This window comes from Galeopterus variegatus, unplaced genomic scaffold (genome assembly GCF_000696425.1).
Source record: "Galeopterus variegatus unplaced genomic scaffold, G_variegatus-3.0.2 Scaffold471, whole genome shotgun sequence".
Taxonomy (NCBI): domain Eukaryota; kingdom Metazoa; phylum Chordata; class Mammalia; order Dermoptera; family Cynocephalidae; genus Galeopterus; species Galeopterus variegatus.
The window spans coordinates 594,663-611,690 of NW_007726582.1; the positions used below are offsets into that span (position 1 = coordinate 594,663).

General features: G+C 39.3%; 1 protein-coding gene across 1 annotated transcript in view; it reads right to left on the bottom strand.

Moving 5' to 3' along the window:
- MYOM1 (myomesin 1) overlaps positions 1–17,028 on the bottom strand; it is a gene marked incomplete at its 5' end in the record, with an annotated part of 106,301 nt that overhangs the window by 54,291 nt on the left and 34,982 nt on the right. The window contains 6 exons of the mRNA XM_008569167.1: positions 3,906–4,102; positions 6,145–6,432; positions 7,754–7,875; positions 9,859–10,033; positions 10,507–10,690; positions 15,717–15,841. Coding sequence (XP_008567389.1) covers positions 3,906–4,102; positions 6,145–6,432; positions 7,754–7,875; positions 9,859–10,033; positions 10,507–10,690; positions 15,717–15,841 — 1,091 coding nt within the window. The remainder of the gene's footprint in view (positions 1–3,905; positions 4,103–6,144; positions 6,433–7,753; positions 7,876–9,858; positions 10,034–10,506; positions 10,691–15,716; positions 15,842–17,028) is intronic.

Here is a 17,028-nt window from a genome sequence, read left to right on the forward strand (position 1 = left end):
TATAGCCCAAGGAGTGTTCTTTCCGTCTGCAAGACCAACGTACTACTGTGGTCTTTCTTTCTTTCCTTCTTTCTCTCTTAGTTCCCACATAGGAGTGAGTACATGTGGTATTTATCCCTCTGTGCTTTACTTATTTCACTCAACATAAGTTTCTCCAGGCTCATCCATGTTGTTGCAAATAGGAGCATTTCATTTTTTTTTTTTTTATGGCAGAGTAGTATTCCACAGTGTATATATGCCACAGTTTCCTTATCCAATCATCCATCGATGGAAATTTAGGTTGGTTTCATGTCTTGGCTATTGTAAACAGAGCTGTGATGAACATGGGAGTGCAGGTATCCCTTTGACATGATGATTTCCACTCCTCTGGGTATACACCCAGAAGTGGGATTGCTGGATCGTATGGTAGTTCTATCTGTAGTTGTTTGAGAAACCCCCATACTGTTTTCCATAGTGGTTGTACTAATTTACAGTCCTACCAACAATGTAGGAGTGTTCCCTTCCCTCCACACCCTCGCCAGCATTTGTTATTCACAGTCTTTTTTATTATAGCCAGTCTAACTGGGGTGAGGCGGTATCTCAATGTAGTTTTAATTTGCATTTCCCTGATGACTAGTGATGTTGAGCATTTTTTCATGTACCTGTTGGCCATTTGTATGTCTTCCTTTGAAAAATGTCTATTCAGCTCCTTTGCCCATTTTTTAATTGGAATGGAATGATTTTTTAAAAAACATTCAAAAGTAATCAAGAAAGGACAGAAAATGAAACAACAGGAAGGACAAATAGAAAGTGCAAAATAAGATAACTGGTTCTGTAAAAAATTAGTTTTATCTATCTTAATGATACAATGTAGACTTTAAGGCAAAACATATTATTAGTAATAAAAAGTCACTTTGCATCTGATAACATCAAAACATTTTAATTGGGTGAATTTTATGGTATGTGAATTATATCTCAATAAAGTGAGATTATCCTGCAATTTCCCTTCCTGTACTCTCCTTGTCAGATATTGGTATCAAATTAATTCTAGCCTCAGGATAATCTCATTCATGAACATAGAAGCAAAAATCCTAAATGACAATTAGCAAACAACATCCAGGAATATATTAATAGGACATACACAATATCGAAGTTGGATTTATCCTAGGAATGCAAGGTTGTTTCAACATTAGACAATTACTAGAATACACCACATTAAAATTAAAAGGAAAAAATCATATGATCATCTCAATAGACTCAAAATAAAAATTTGATAATTTTAATTAACTCTTAACAAACTGAAAATACAAGGGAACTTCCTTCAATGGATGATAGATGTCCACAGAACACCTATAGCAAACATAAAATTGAAGGTGAAATGATGAAAGTTTTTCATTTAAGATAAGGATCAACTCCAGAACGGCTGACATCACCACTTCTATTCAACACTGTGCTAAAGATTTTAGGCAGAAAGTAAGGTAAGAAAATGAAGTAAAGGATATAAAAGTTGAAAGAAGTAAATTGTCATTATTTGCAGATGATCTGAATCCAAAAAGAGAGACTCCAAAAGACCTTATAGGTAATTTATTAAAATTATAAGAAAATTCAGCAAAAAGCTATAACAATTATATACAAAATCAGCATATAAAACTAATTATAATTCTCTATACCAGCAACAAACACCTGATATAAAAATATGTTACTTACAACACTGAAAATATATAGTATCTATAAGTAAATAAAAACTGATGTGCAAACGACTATGGATTAGAAGACTCAATATTTTTAAAATGTCAATTATTCCTTTATTTATAGATTCAATATACCTCCAATCAGAATTCTAATGGATTTTAGTTTAGTTTAATTTAATTTTTTTGTTATTGTGTTTTGTTTTGTCTTGTGTTTTGGTAAAACTTGGTAACCTAATTTCACAATTTATATTGAAGTGCAAAGGCCAAGAATATCACAGAAAGAAGAATAAACAGGGAGAACTTGATTTACCAGTTTTCAAATTCACTATAAAGCTATAATAAAGTCAGTGTGGTATTGGCCCAGTGGTAGGCAAACACGTCAATAGATCAGAATAGAGAGCACAGAAACAGAAGTGTGCATATAAGGAAACTTGACGTATGGTACAGATAGCCTAACAGCACAGTGGGAAAGGACAAACTTTTCAATAGATGATGCTGGGACAGCTATGTCTCCATGGGGTGGAGGGGGGAGTATAATTTTGATCATTACCTCACAGCATATACAAAATTTAAAGGTGAATTAATGACTAAAATATAAGTAGAAAAACTGTTAAGCTTTTAGAAAATAATCTAGTACACTATTTCCATGACCTTGAAAAAGGCACAAAAATCACTAAGACAAAGCAAATGTTGGTAAATCTAATAACAATAAATTTGACATTAAAATCAATGTGATTACCATAAAGAGAGAAAGAACAAGCTGCTGAGTGGGAGAAAATATATGCAACTTATACAGCCACGAAAAAATTATATTCATAATAAAGAGCTTCACAAGTCAGTAAGAAACCCATTGGAAAAAAGGGCAAAACCCTTGAACTGGCATGTCAGAAAAGAGGATGTCAAAATGGACTGTATATGTAAGAAACGGTATTCTAAATCATTTGACACCCAGGTTGACAAAACTGAAAATATGTGATGGCGGAACAATAGGAGTTCTCACAGTCTTCAGAAAACTGTATGGAATTAGGGCCGAGCCCGTGGCGCACTCGGGAGAGTGCAGCGCTGGGAGCGCAGCAACGCTCCCGCCGCGGGTTCGGATCCTGTATAGGAATGACCGGTGCGCTCACTGGCTGAGTGTGGTGTGGGTGACACCACACCAAAGGTTGCGATCCCCTTACTGGTCACGGAAAAAAAAAAAGACAAAAAAAAAAAAGAAAAAAAGAAAACTGTATGGAATTATCTAGTAATGTGGAAGATAAAAAGACCCTCTGACCAGCAATTCCATTTTAGGTAACAACCTAGAGAAACTGGTGCACATATGTACCAGCAGACGTGTACAAAAATGCCAATAGCTACATTGTTTGATGTAGCTAAAAATGAAAAAGGGCCCAAATAGCAATCAATAATGGAATGAAAGAGTGTATTATGATACGGGCTTGCGATGGAATACCATACAGTAATGAAAAAGAATGAGTCAGCTACACGCACCAACGTGGAAGAGTCTTAAAAACACAATTTTGTTTTATGCATGCTCAGTATGAGCGTGCTATTTCATACATTTCAAAAGTTAAGTTAAAAGAGTGTGGCATTGAGTTGGGGAAAACACCACTGTCCCAGCCTTGCCCCCTCTTGTCCTCACAGCTCAGGGTTCTGTGAGGGCTGGGAGATGGTGACTTGGCTTAGCCGCCGATGCTCTAAAGAGGGAAGCCATCAGCTAAGGCAAGAGCAGGACCCTTCAGGTCCAAGCGTCAAGGCTCCCATAGAGGGGAACATGTGAAGCACCCCTCTGTGGCCCTCAGAGCCACTGTAACAGGGGACACTTCATAGGTAGAGAGATGAGTTTGGCCATGCATTCTTTGTGATTTGGACATTGAAAATTAAAAACCAAAGTCAGCTGTATCCTGGGACTCTTGAAGCTAGTGGCATATTGGTTACAGATATTTTGTAAGTTTTGAAAGAAATATTAGTTTTCACAATAGGTATGCATTTCATGGTAAATATTCTAAGACATTATTATGTTTATGTATATGAATCATAAAATATAAACCCTGCGTGTAAGCCAAACTATTTGCATTTACCTAGGTATGTTTTTCACAAAAGTCATGCATTGCAGACAACGGACATTGGACGATTGACGTGAATCCTCCACAAGGTTCCGGGTGTGTGCGTGCTTGTGTACACAAACACATCCTCCCCCCACAGGACATGCCACACTACAGAAAGTCACATGCTTACCTTGTATGCTGCGTCACTGACAGCCTTGATGTTGGCTTCTCTCCATTTTCCTGGTACCCCACCAATTACCTCGCGATAGTTCACATAATAGCCAGTAATTTCTGCTCCTCCAGTATTATCTGGTTGCTTCCATCCAAGAACCATTGAGTCACGAAAACTTTCAAGACAGGTGATATCAGAGGGTGGAGATGGTGCCGCTGTTGCAACATGAATAGCTTGTGAGTAGACAGAAATGACTTTATGATTCTATATATATATTAAACTTACTTAATTGGTGCCATGTATGAGGGCACTAGATGTTGCAATATAAAACTGAAACATGAGACCGATCTATAACTTAACATCTGATTTGGTGTATGAGAAAAAAACTAGACACACTGTAGTGTAAATGCACTGCAACTATTATCCCAAAGATAAAAAGAACCTACCCCAGAAAAATGATACGATATCCTGAAAAAATGACTCTTTTCACCATAAGAAGAAATTTTTCCCAATGTATATATGTGGTTTTGTTTTTACTTGCTCCCTGAGAAAAATGGAATGTTTATATCAATTTCTGCCTCAATTCACTTCTTTAGAATTTCCATATATTCCCAAATTGTTAGCATTTCACCATTGAGGCATACTTACCCTTGTGAGACCTTAAAACTATACAGGTTCTGTCTGCACATGGAAAAATCTTATTTTGGAGCTCAGCTAAATGCCACTTTAAAAAACATTTTTAAAAAACAGGCACAATCGGCCATGTGACTCTCTCTTAATACATAATAATTTTTGTCATGTTATTTTTAACCTGATGTTGGAATATTATTCATGTAGCACAAAATACTATGTAGCTGTCACTGTGTTTATTAATATCTCACCAGAAAAATATTTGGAGGATATTTCAAAAGTCCTCCTTCATTTATGTGGCTTTGTGGATCAACTTTTCACTCAATTACTGAAACTATAGTTTTCAGTGAAGAGAGAGAGAGGGTGGGAGAAATCCATCTAGATATGCAATAACATAAAAAGAATTTTCTGAATATTTACTTGGATTATAGGAGATTTAAAAAACTCTAATTTTTATTTAAAAAGATTTCAGAACAATGAAGACAAAATAAATACATTTTTCTTTCTTCCCCACTCACCAACCTCCTTCATTCTTTACATTTTAAAACAGATTTCCCTTTCTCTCCCTATCTATTTCAGAACACTGTTGAATATAAACTCTCGAATATTCCATCTCATCTTGAGTTAACAGGACAAATACAGGTGTCAAAAAAAAAAAAAAAAAAAGGCCACGATACATTTTTCTTTCTTCCCCACTCACCAACCTCCTTCATTCTTTACATTTTAAAACAGATTTCCCTTTCTCTCCCTATCTATTTCAGAACACTGTTGAATATAAACTCTCGAATATTCCATCTCATCTTGAGTTAACAGGACAAATACAGGTGTCAAAAAAAAAAAAAAAAAAGGCTACCGAGGTTGGGGATGGGGTAGGTACAGGGGATGGATGAGAGGCATTTTAGAATTTATCAGCATATGTTCATCATTTCATTTTTATTTGATAAGAAAAACGTTGTCTCCTAGAATATATAAGCCACAGGTACCAAATATCCTCATCGGATCATTCTTAGCTTGCTGATAAATAGTCTTAAATAAATCACTTCTGGAAACGTGGATCGTGTATCATAGAATATAGCTATAAGTGATTATACTACCCTGTTAAACTTTCCATGGCAACTCAAAGAGCTAGTTATTTACAGTGCTTTGAATTAAGTGTGCATAATCACTTGGAAACCTGAGGATGAACAAACAACAGAAGTTAATAACTATGACCTTGCTACAATGTCACTTCTTTGTGAAATATTCTTCCTCTCCATGTACTGAACACGAACATTCCAGAGGCCCTCACACTGGCCAGGATCATCACGTTCTTCCTATTGCACGTCCAATTCTCACAGCAAAATGAGACCAAAGATATGACTGCCTGACAAACCAAAAGAGGCTCTATATAACAATTTATTCTAAATATTCTATCATCATTAAGCCCAATGAATAATGTAGAAAGGCGAAACCCATACACAATTACTTTTAAAACTCATTAGATGAAAGTATTTCAAATGGCTAGCTGAAAACACACAGAATTCAGAATAAACACTGAGGAAACACAGATGAAGAATGTGATCTGGACAATGAGAAGTGGGGACACTGATGGAGACAGATGGAACAGGTTTACTTTTTCAACTCTCACCTATGTCCTTCTTCTTTTTCAGGGGGTCAGACTTACTTTCCCCCTGAGGAGCTGCTTTCTGTGGTGATGGGGTAAGCTCTTCCTGAGCTGGGTCACTTACTTTACTCACGCCTGCTTGGCCCAGCTTATGAGAGCTACTGGGTAGTGAAGCTTTGCTAAGTTTGCTACCGAGCCAGGCATCTTTCTGCAAAGCTGGCGGGGAGGCTTCATGCACGCCCCCCCTGGAGTCTGCTAGTCCACCAGGCACAGCACTCACTTCAGGCCACACAGCTGGAGACACTCCTCCCCCTACAATTGCCAGATAACAACAGACACACGGTGAGCCCGACACACGGAAATTGCTCTTTAGAAGTGATAGAAGAAACGGAAAAACATTAGGACCACAAGCAGAACAAAAACAATCTTGGTTTAACGGAAGTCACTTGGATTTGCAAGAAATATGGAAAGCATACGTTTTGCATAATTTACACCAAAAAAAAAAACCCATTTCAACTTCTCCATATACTGGGAAAAGAAGAAATCAGAACAAAAGAAGACACATAACAGGAACTATTTCAATCTGTAGAACCCAAAAGTTTTTTAGTATATATAAGAAAAAGCCTCAGATATAAGCCCTATTATTCAACAGAATAAAAAAGGACCATAAAGTGCATGAGACATAACATTAAAGATCCTGATTTTTAGCAGTTAGAATTACGTACATTACTACAACGGTAATGATCTGTACCTCCCAAACTTAAAGAAACATGTCCACTATTGTCCATATTATAAGAAATGTTAAAAAGTAAAATGGAATGCTAACTAAAGACAATCAGTATTAAATAAACTTTCTTTTAAAATATGTATTACTACATCACGAATCTAATTGTTATTGCTCTGGGCTACCTGGGTCCCTTCCCTACTTTATCCAAGATTGAGAGGTACATCACATGCATACTTATAGTTACTTTGTTACTGGTTTTATCCTGCTGGTTACTTTGCAAGCAGAGATGACATATGATTAGGCATTCGCATTGCCTTGCCTGAATTTTAGAGGAGTTTATAAGAAGCATGTTAATATGCTGTTAGTAAGTTACTTTGTTACTGGTTTTATCCTGCTGGTTACTTTGCAAGCAGAGATGACATATGATTAAGCAACCGCATTGCCTTGCCTGAATTTTAGAGGAGTTTATAAGAAGCATGTTAATATGCTGTTAGTAAAATCAAGCCAGGCTCTGTCATAGATGAAATAGCTTTTAGGTACAAGATGATCTGTGTTACGGGGTGATATACCACTTCATGGAATCAGGATGGCTCTTCACAGTCCCAGGATGAGCATGAAGTTAGGATGGAGTTTCACACAATGGGAAATATCTGAGGAAACTTGGACTTGTGAAGATGAAAAGGCTATAGACGCACAGAATCTGGATAAATGATGAAGATTTGTGATGAAAATGACAGCTGTAGAAGGTTAGATGTCACCTAGACTCAAAGAAAATGATCATCTAAGGACGGAGTCAACTGAGCAATATTAGAGGCTTTAACCAATTTTTTTGGAGAGGATGATATCTTTCTTTATAAATCAGAAAAATCAATTTTCCCCCTATGAATCTGTGCATAAGGAACTTACCAATAGCAGCTTTGACTTCAATAGCTTCTGAATTCTGGGAATATTCACTAAGTCCAGCTGCATTAACTGCTCTGACCCGGAATACGTAACTCTGACCAGTCACCAATCCATGACAAGTAAATCTAAAAGGAAAGAAAATTTTAAAAAACATTCCCAGGAGGAAAATTAGGGAAGATGATTGTTAGCTTAACTGAGTGATCTGGCTTTAAGAAAATGATTCATTTCTTAAAAGAAAGAAAAAGATGTAGAGAGATTCAGGTAACACATACACTTTAAATAAGAAAGCAGCTAAAGCAATTGTCTAGACTCACTCTGTCAAAAAATGAGGAGTCCTGGTTTTCCCCAAATGCTCATCAGTAAAATGGGGATAATGATGCCTAAATAATAATTTTCATGTAAAGATTAGCAATAAAGTATATAAAGTACCTATTACAGGGCCTAGCATACATGAGGCATTAATACATAATAGATAGTATTAATATTAATATTATTAATGGCTATTTTCAGGTATATCCTTGTGGCTGTAGGGCATTGGCTACTCCTTGTCACAGAGACCTACCTAGTCACTGTCTCCTCGCAAGGCCGGGCCGGGAAGTTTCAATTACTTGAGAAATTACACAAGAATCTGAAAATAAGGTGTTAAGTGGATTCCAGAATTACCATTTAGATATGAGTATCCAATTACGAGGTGTGAATCCATGGGCAGTTTCACACATAAAACAACCTCACTCTTTAATAGTTACTATGGCTATAAATAGCTGTTTCATGAATCACTGTAACATCTGAATCTATTCTAAGGACTGTAACCAGAGGAAATAACAGGTCAGCTAATGACTCTATTATTATCAGTATGCTCAATATATTTAATAAAGGCAGCCATAATCTAGGCCGATTGTCCAGTCCTGGGGATCAGCTCAGTTCAGCAAATATTTATGGAGCTCTCAGTGTTCCAGATACTGAATAGGTATTGTGGACACAAAGATGAATAAAAAATGATGCCTGCCCTTCAGCAGCTCCTGTTTGTGGAAAGGCAGACTCTGCCTATACTAGTGGAAGTTTCTAAATGGTTCCAGCATAATGCTGGAGAATTCAGAGTAAAAATGAAATGCACAAACAGGCTAAATCAATTTCTGGCAGAACACATTGCCTTATCCTGTTAATCAGTTTGTCTCTATTCTCTCTTGTTCTGCAAAAGAACCACCTCATCCTATCGGGGTCCTCAAACTTAGAAGTGGCCCAAGCCAGGAGCTGCCTAACAAGCTTGTTTGACCATTACTGGGGTGGGGGGAATCTCCCTCTCAGACTGGCCGTAAATCAAAGGAGGCACAGAGCCTGGGTGCAGGCCAGAATTCACCATCAGGTTGCGAAGCTGGTTGACACATAGTTGAAAACAAGAAAGAAAAAAACCCCCGCCTCATATTAGAAACAGATACAAAGAGGTGGCAAAGTATTCTGAATGTCCTTGTTTTGGTGTTATTTATGCCTGCTTAGACATCATGTTGGTGTTCAGAATTTGTAAAATATTGATACTAGTTTTCTGTTCATTTAAAACGCCTGGGTAATTTATGTTAAGAAGAGACTATTAGATCCTTGGAATCTAGTTTTTGATTTTGCAATTAGAGACCAGAATAGAGGGCTAAGAAAGGAAGAAATAGCAGAAAGGAAAAGAATCAGAAAAGAGCTATAAAATGAACTCATAACAGCTGGCATTATGTCTTTCCAAGTGTTCAACATCACAAAGAAACCTTTCTTTTTTTTTTTTTTGTCCTTTTTGTGACCGGTAAGGGGATCGCAACCCTTGGCTTGGTGTCGCCCGCACCACGCTCAGCCAGTGAGCGCACCGGCCATCCCCATATAGGATCCGAACCCGCGGCAGGAGCGCTGCTGCACTCCCAGCGCTGCACTTTCCCAAGTGCGCCACGGGGTCGGCCCAGAAACCTTTCTTTTTAAATGTATTGCATAAGACACCTCTAATTTTAAATTTATTTAGATCTTTAGAGTATGATGTTTTTAAAAATCTCCCTCCACTGGATGTTTGTGTTGCTGCATGGTCCATAGCAGCTCTAGAGTCCCACACGCCGGTAGGTCACCCCCAGCTCAATTACCGGGAGCCCTTCACAGGATTGTTGTTGCAGGGCTGCCACTCGCCAGAGCCTGCCACGCTCGCCTCTATGTAGTAGCCGACCAGCTCTTTAGCCTCTTTGGGCTCCTCCCAAGTGACGACCACTGACGTATCTGTATCTCTGCTTGGGATGATTTTGCTAGGGGCCTTGGGGATATCTGAGAAAAGAGGAAAATGGTGATTAACCTCAGGGTGGTTTTTAAAAATTCATTATCACATATTCACAAAACAAATGCATACAGAAATTTTACACAAATAATCATGACAAACATACGGTTGCTTTATTTTATAATATATTTGTTAAAGCAGAAAAAAAAAGTTAGTTTGAGAGCATAATGATAAACTAAATATCCATGAACTCCAGCAAAAAAAACCACATTAGTGATACTGTTGAAACTCCTGGGGAAGTTTACTTTTCATAAACAAAAATAATGAATTTTTGTTTCATGTATAGGCCAAGTCTGGCCATCAATTAAATTTATGATATGAAAGAAGAATGTCACCATTTTTACTTCTGACTATCCCTATATAAATATATGTATACTAATGTATACTAATTGCATTCTTGCTTTGCAAACTTTCTCTTGAAGTACAATGAGCTGACAGTTGCTTAAATTAACTCTACACTTACCGAGTTTATCCCCCACCACGGTCCCTTCCGTTGCCTCCGAGGGCTCACCAACTCCTGCTGAATTAGAACAGCGGACACGGAAGCGGTAGGATTTCCCCTCAGCCAAGTCGAACAGAGCAAAGCGGGGAGACTTTACAGGGAGCTCGGTGTTGACCCGCTGCCAGTTTTCTGTTCCTGTCTCACACTGCAGCAAGAACAGGGACAGCCACTGAAACAATGCATAGCAAGCAAAAATGGGGCTCTGGGCCAGGCCTCTCCAAGTTCTATTTATCTGCCAACAAACTGCTACCCATTATGCGACCTGGACTGGAGAGGAGATTTGGCAGAAATGAGGGATGAGGCATCTGAAGTTCAGAGGATTCTCTAAATCAAATATGGCTTTGTATTATTTGACAAATATGCTACTTTAACATTTCACTTCCTTTATTAACTAAGTATGTTCATTAACATACTTATAGAAGTATTTTGGAGACAGTTTGGGGTCAGATATTTTTCTATTTCTTAGCGTAGCTAATTAGATTTATTATCTGTGTTTGATACTTGAATTTTCATTACATCGCTATAGACTGTATTATTATTATTATTATTATTTTTTTCCTTTTTGTCTTTTTTCGTGTCCAGCAACGGATCGCAACTCGCTATAGACTGTATTATTATTATTATTATTATTTTTTTCCTTTTTGTCTATTTTCGTGTCCGGCAACGGATCGCAACCCTCAGTGTCGCGCCCGTACCGGACCGGGACCGGCAACGGGATCGCAACCCTCGGTGTTGCACCCGCACCTCGCTCAGCCAGTGAGCGGGAACCGGTCTGTATGTGGGATCCGAACCCTCGGCGGGAGCGCCGCCGCGCTCCCAAGCGGCGCACTGTAGCAGTGCGCCACCGGGCCGGCCCCAGACTGTATTATTTTAATTGTGTTATTTAATGACTCATAACATCATTTAGGTCTGTGTTCAAATACAACCTCCTCTGAAAGGCCTTCTTGACCACCTCTTCCCCATCACCAATTTAAAAGAGTCCTTTGCTCTTTTCTTATCACTCTCTATCCCTTACCCTGCTTTATTTTCCTTCAAAACACTTATCATTATTTGAAATTATATTATTTGGGACCGGCCCGGTGGCGCACTGCTACAGTGCGCTGCTTGGGAGTGCAGTGGCGCTCCCGCCGAGGGTTCGGATCCCACATACAGACCGGTTCCTGCTCACTGGTTGAGCGAGGTGCGGCGCAACACCGAGGGTTGCGATCCCGTTGCCGGTCCCGGTCCGGTACGGGGGCGACACTGAGGGTTGCGATCTGTTGCCGGACACGAAAAAAGACAAAAAAAGGAAAAAAGAAAAAAGAAATTATATTATTTGTTGTCTCTTCCACTGGAAAGTAAATTCCATGAGGTCAGGGGGCTGTCTTGTTCACTGCTATACCCCAGAGCCTAGAACTGCATCTGGCACATAGCAGATAATCAACTTTTTCTTTTTTTTCTAGATGAATGAATGAAGTTAGTGAAAGATAAAGATGTTCTCTTTTTTTCTTGCCCAAATTTTAGAATAAAATGGGAAAACTAATTTAAAGACATTTTATTCTTAAAATTAAAATGATGTAGAGTGACTTGAAAATCCTCGAATGAAAGATATGGTGTGTCTTTGACCTTTGGTAGAGGATATAATAAGAAAACTGTCATTAGTCTTCAGGAATCCTTTCTCCCTCCTACTTCTAACTCTGCCTAAGGTCAGCAGAAGCAGAAATTTAGATACTCTTGCCCAATTTTGCTACAGAATTTTTTAACAGTTTCAAAAGACTTTCCCAGAAGTCCAAATGTTGTGATGGATTGACCAACTCTCAAGGATGGTACATTTTGGGAATATAAGTTTACTGGCACATCACTCAGCATGTCTCCATTGACTTGAAATGGCAGGCAATAGGGCATGGTGGGAAAGACCCAAAGGCATTGGATCTGGTCCCAGTTGTGTCACAACAAGATATGTGACCCCGGAAAGTCACATGAGTGCTCTTGATCTCAGTTTCACCATCTGTAAAGTGAGCAAATTTGATAAAGTAACCTCTAAAGTCCCTTGCAGCGTCTTTTATGATAATGTGTCATTTGTGGGAGGGTAGAGGGGGCACAGTCTGCTGCCCACTGAGGATGACATTCTTCCAGACCTTTAATCCTTTCGTTTATGGCTTTGATTCATTTTGACATATTCCTCCCAGGGAATACTCAAACAACTATTGGTCACTTATGCTACACCTCTCAACTCTGCTACAAAGTAGATATTGTGGAAGTAGTACTGTGTGATTATCAAGATTTTCCAGAGGAGACTTAGGCTTGGGGGGTTGGAAAGCAGCACAGTGTGTAATAGTTGGACTTATGGTCCTGAGCCCGACTGTCCAGGTTCAAATTGTAGCTCTGCCTTGTACCAGCCATGTGACCTTGAGCAAATTCTATTCCCCATCGATGCCTCAGTTTCCTCATCTACAAAATAGGCATAATGAAAAGTATTTACCTCATAGGGATACTGTAAGAATTAAGTGGATTAACAAATGTAGCATGCTTAGAACAGTGCTTGGTCCCTGGTAAACATCAGCTCTTTTCATTCCGGCAGATGGAAACAGAGCTAGCAAGTGTAACAGTCCTTGTCTCTGACAGGGCCGGCGTTTTGATAGGAGATTGAGAGAAAGCACTCCAGTCATGGACACGTGCTGGAAAAGTTTGGGGCTAAAAAGAACATGGGAGGATAGGGAGGCCGGGAGTGCTCGAGACCTGTTTGTTTTCCCCTGCTAATAACCCCTCAATTTCAATCATTTCAGGGCTCATGGACAGAGTGTAAGCTGGTAGCCACGACAAGCAAGTTCAAGCCCTGTGTGCATGCAAATCCCAGGTAAAAAGTTGCATGAAGAAACACAGGCATGGGGCTAACCCAAGAGGCAGCACTGCCACGTGCGTGAACATGCTGGGGGTGGAAACCCACCATGGGACAAGAGCCAGTGAACCATTTCCCTTTAGAAAGGTCACCACATCAGAAGTGGTTCATCAGAAATCATTACAAAATCAGTTCAGAACGTCTGACATTTGGATAGTTCTGGAGATACACCCCAGGTCTCTGGATGGGTTCTGCTTCCAATACCTCAGCATCCTGGGTGTTCTATTTGTGTGGACAGTACAGGCCTCTCTACTCAATGCCATAATAACAAACTCCCCTCCTCGTCCACGCAAACAGGCGTGCTGGGGGAGAATGCTTACATTTTTATTCGAAGACTCATGTATTTAGGTCTAAGAAAGTGACAGACTTTCCTGGAGAAATATAGAGTTTATGTGGCCAGAGGAAACGTGCAACAGAAGCCGAAGTTGACTCATCTGAAGTAAATGCCTCAGAGGTGGGTGGTTACGTGCCATTATTACAGGAAGGATGGTAATTACTGTCACAGAGGTTATTCAGAACTCCCTTCCTGTGGAGCGTCTCAGAGACTCAAGAGCATGGTTACTAAACACACCAGGAAGTGGACATTTATCTATCACTATATTCTTATTTCCTATTTAAAAAAAAAAAAAGCTTAGAATGCTACTCGAGTTCTATTTTATTTGAGGTTAACAGGTAGAAAATATAAAAATAAAAACATTTTTAGTATTATTTTCATAGAACGAGACTCTCCTGGAAGATGTCCATATTACATGTTGAAGAGATGATGCATTTATTGTTACCAGTGCGCTAGGGATAAGAAGGAAGTGAGGAATGCAGCTCAAAGATACCTGCAGATTGTTTTCATGTTGTCACCTAATGTGCAAATACTTGCAATACACCTATATACCTCTGAAATCTATTCTCTTGCAATAATTGTCAAGGAAAGTGACCTAATAGGTGTTCTAAAGTTGAATAATCAGAATAGCGTTGAGGATAAAAGGGAGAGGCCTTTAGGAACATTAGCTGAGCTCCATATTTTTGTAAAAAAAGATCATTTCTATGATTTTGCTGTTAAAGTAAAATGTACAATAAATGATACCTTTTCATGTTGTCACACAATGTTATAAAAATAAAATTTTAAAGTACAAAATCTTGTTTCATTTATTATTTTAAAAAATGGCACACTGCTACCAATAAAAATGTAAATGTTCCTATACATAAGATAAACTTACTTTGTTTCATTTTCTCAATTATATCCAAGTCAAAACTTTCTTAACAAATGGATTTGAATCTCATTTTAAGCAAATTGTGTCTAAACATCCTTTTCCAGTGACCTGTGAGCCAAGGGCTTCTTATACCCCTTAGACCTGTGCCTGGCCTAGCAGGCTCTCCTATGTTTCTCCACGTGCAGCCGGGTCAGTTCCCCCAAATAATGTCCTGTCCAGGTCCTGGCTGTTCTTTGTTTGCTGGGCATTGATGCTTATCAGAGTCCCCTCAAATATGGGTGTAGGATGGATTCCCATATTATTTTCATTCATTCCACCCATTCTAGGCCTTCATTGCATGTATGCTGTTCTCTCTGGTGTTCTAATCTCCAACATAATTGAAAGTATTTGGGTGGGGGTAGGGGAGCCAATGTCTTACGTTGGTTTGTAATCCCTGAGCCCACTCTACTACCTGTACATAGAGTGGAGCTGGCCAAGTGCGGTGGCATGTGAGGGCTTGCTGTCTTCAACTCCCCGAGCCGTCTCAAAGTACTGCAACTTCTCTGCTCCTCTCCCCCACCCACCGTCATTGATGTTCATTCCCTACTACAGGACGAGTGGTAGAGAGATGAAAAGCCATCACCAGAGCAAGGGAGGCAGAGAAAGTCTCCGGAAAACATTGTCATTTAGGCGATCTACTATTTCAGGAACATTTTTCTTCTTATAGGGGTTATCATTTCACGTCTGTGGACCTCTTAGGAGTCTATGGGTGATCTCAAAGATCCACAAACCCCATGGAAAACATTGTCATTTAGGCGATCTACTATTTCAGGAACATTTTTCTTCTTATAGGGGTTGTCATTTCACGTCTGTGGACCTCTTAGGAGTCTATGGGTGATCTCAAAGATCCACAAACCCCATGAACTTTTAGGCAAAATTCTGTGTGATACACATTTTTTCTACAGAGAGAGTTCACAGTTTATAAGACTCTAAAGAATTCAGGACACCCCCCTTCCCACCTTCCTCCACCATCCCCAGAAATTTAATCTCTATTCTTTAAAGAAATCTTTAGGAAGTAACATGAGGTACTGTTGATTCTGGAGTCTTACCTTTTCCACAAAGTACATAATTCCCTCATGGCCACGCTGGCCAGGGGGCTTCCAGCTCAGCACCACGTAGCTCCGGGTGGCCTCAGTGACAGAGAGGTCTGTGGGGGGTCCAGGAACAATACCCTCTGAAAAACAACATGGGAAAATGAGGAACACACATTCTGAGTAGCCCAGGATACTCAGAGAGCCACGAGATGCTTCTCTTCTCTGGAAGACTTCATTATGGCCCCACAGTATAAAGAAGTACTTTGTTTCTGAAATTCTCTCTAAAACATTCATTCATTCATTCATTCAATTATTCAGATGCCATAGAGCATTGAGAGGACAGAGCTAAGGGACCTGGGACACTGTTCTTCTCTTTGAATAGTTTACAACTGAGTTGGTGAAAAGAGAAGTTCAATAGCACAAGGCATTGTGGGCTCATGCTAAAAATAAAAAGGACATGAAGAGTCCACTGAAGTCAAGAATGTATCAGGTGGTGGGGTTTGACTTCCGTGTTGAGGTCTTCCAGATGTGGTGAAATAATGTGGTATTATCTGGCTCTAGCTTGTGATTTATTTCCATTTTAGTAGGAAAACATAAAAGCTTCCTAGATAAAGGAAATATTTGCCATTCCTTTATTGGTACTGGTACTTCCAGTGTACATTCCTGACTCCTTGGTGTGTCCTTTTGTTTCCAATGGAGTTTATATTCCTGTTCTATCCTAAAGCATTGAGCCACTTACTTTACCTTCACTCCCTGCCTGATAAGACGAGTGTTACTGTAACTATACTACAAACCCAAATCCACTGGGACCTTGGCTCCTGTCTATCTGCTCATAGGATTTTGTACTCCACCTTATTCTCATCTTGGAGCCAGCGTAGACCCTGCTTGTGGAGGGTTCATTTAGCTCTAAACTCTAGATGCACCAGGACTGCTGGTTTGGGGTGCTTCTGGAAGTATGCTGTTGCCCTCTCCCTGACACTCCCAACCTGGCTCTCAGAACTTATTTTTATACCCAGTTAGGGTTGCCAAATAAAATAGAGAGTTCTATATTTTTATTTGCTAAATCTATGTATAAATTTGTTTAATATAGTTGCTGCCTCAGCATCCATTTTTTAGGCTTGACATAGTTGTTTTGAACCCAGTCATACTGGTCCCCTTTGGACTAGTAAACTCCCCCTTCCCAGGTGGTTATTTACAAGATAGCCTGCTTTTTCCTCATCCCACTGATCCAAAACTCAACATACCCCACAGATGATAGCCACAATAAAACCTGATAGTCAACACCAGAGTCATATAAATAAGATTACCCTTCACATGTGTTTTTTTT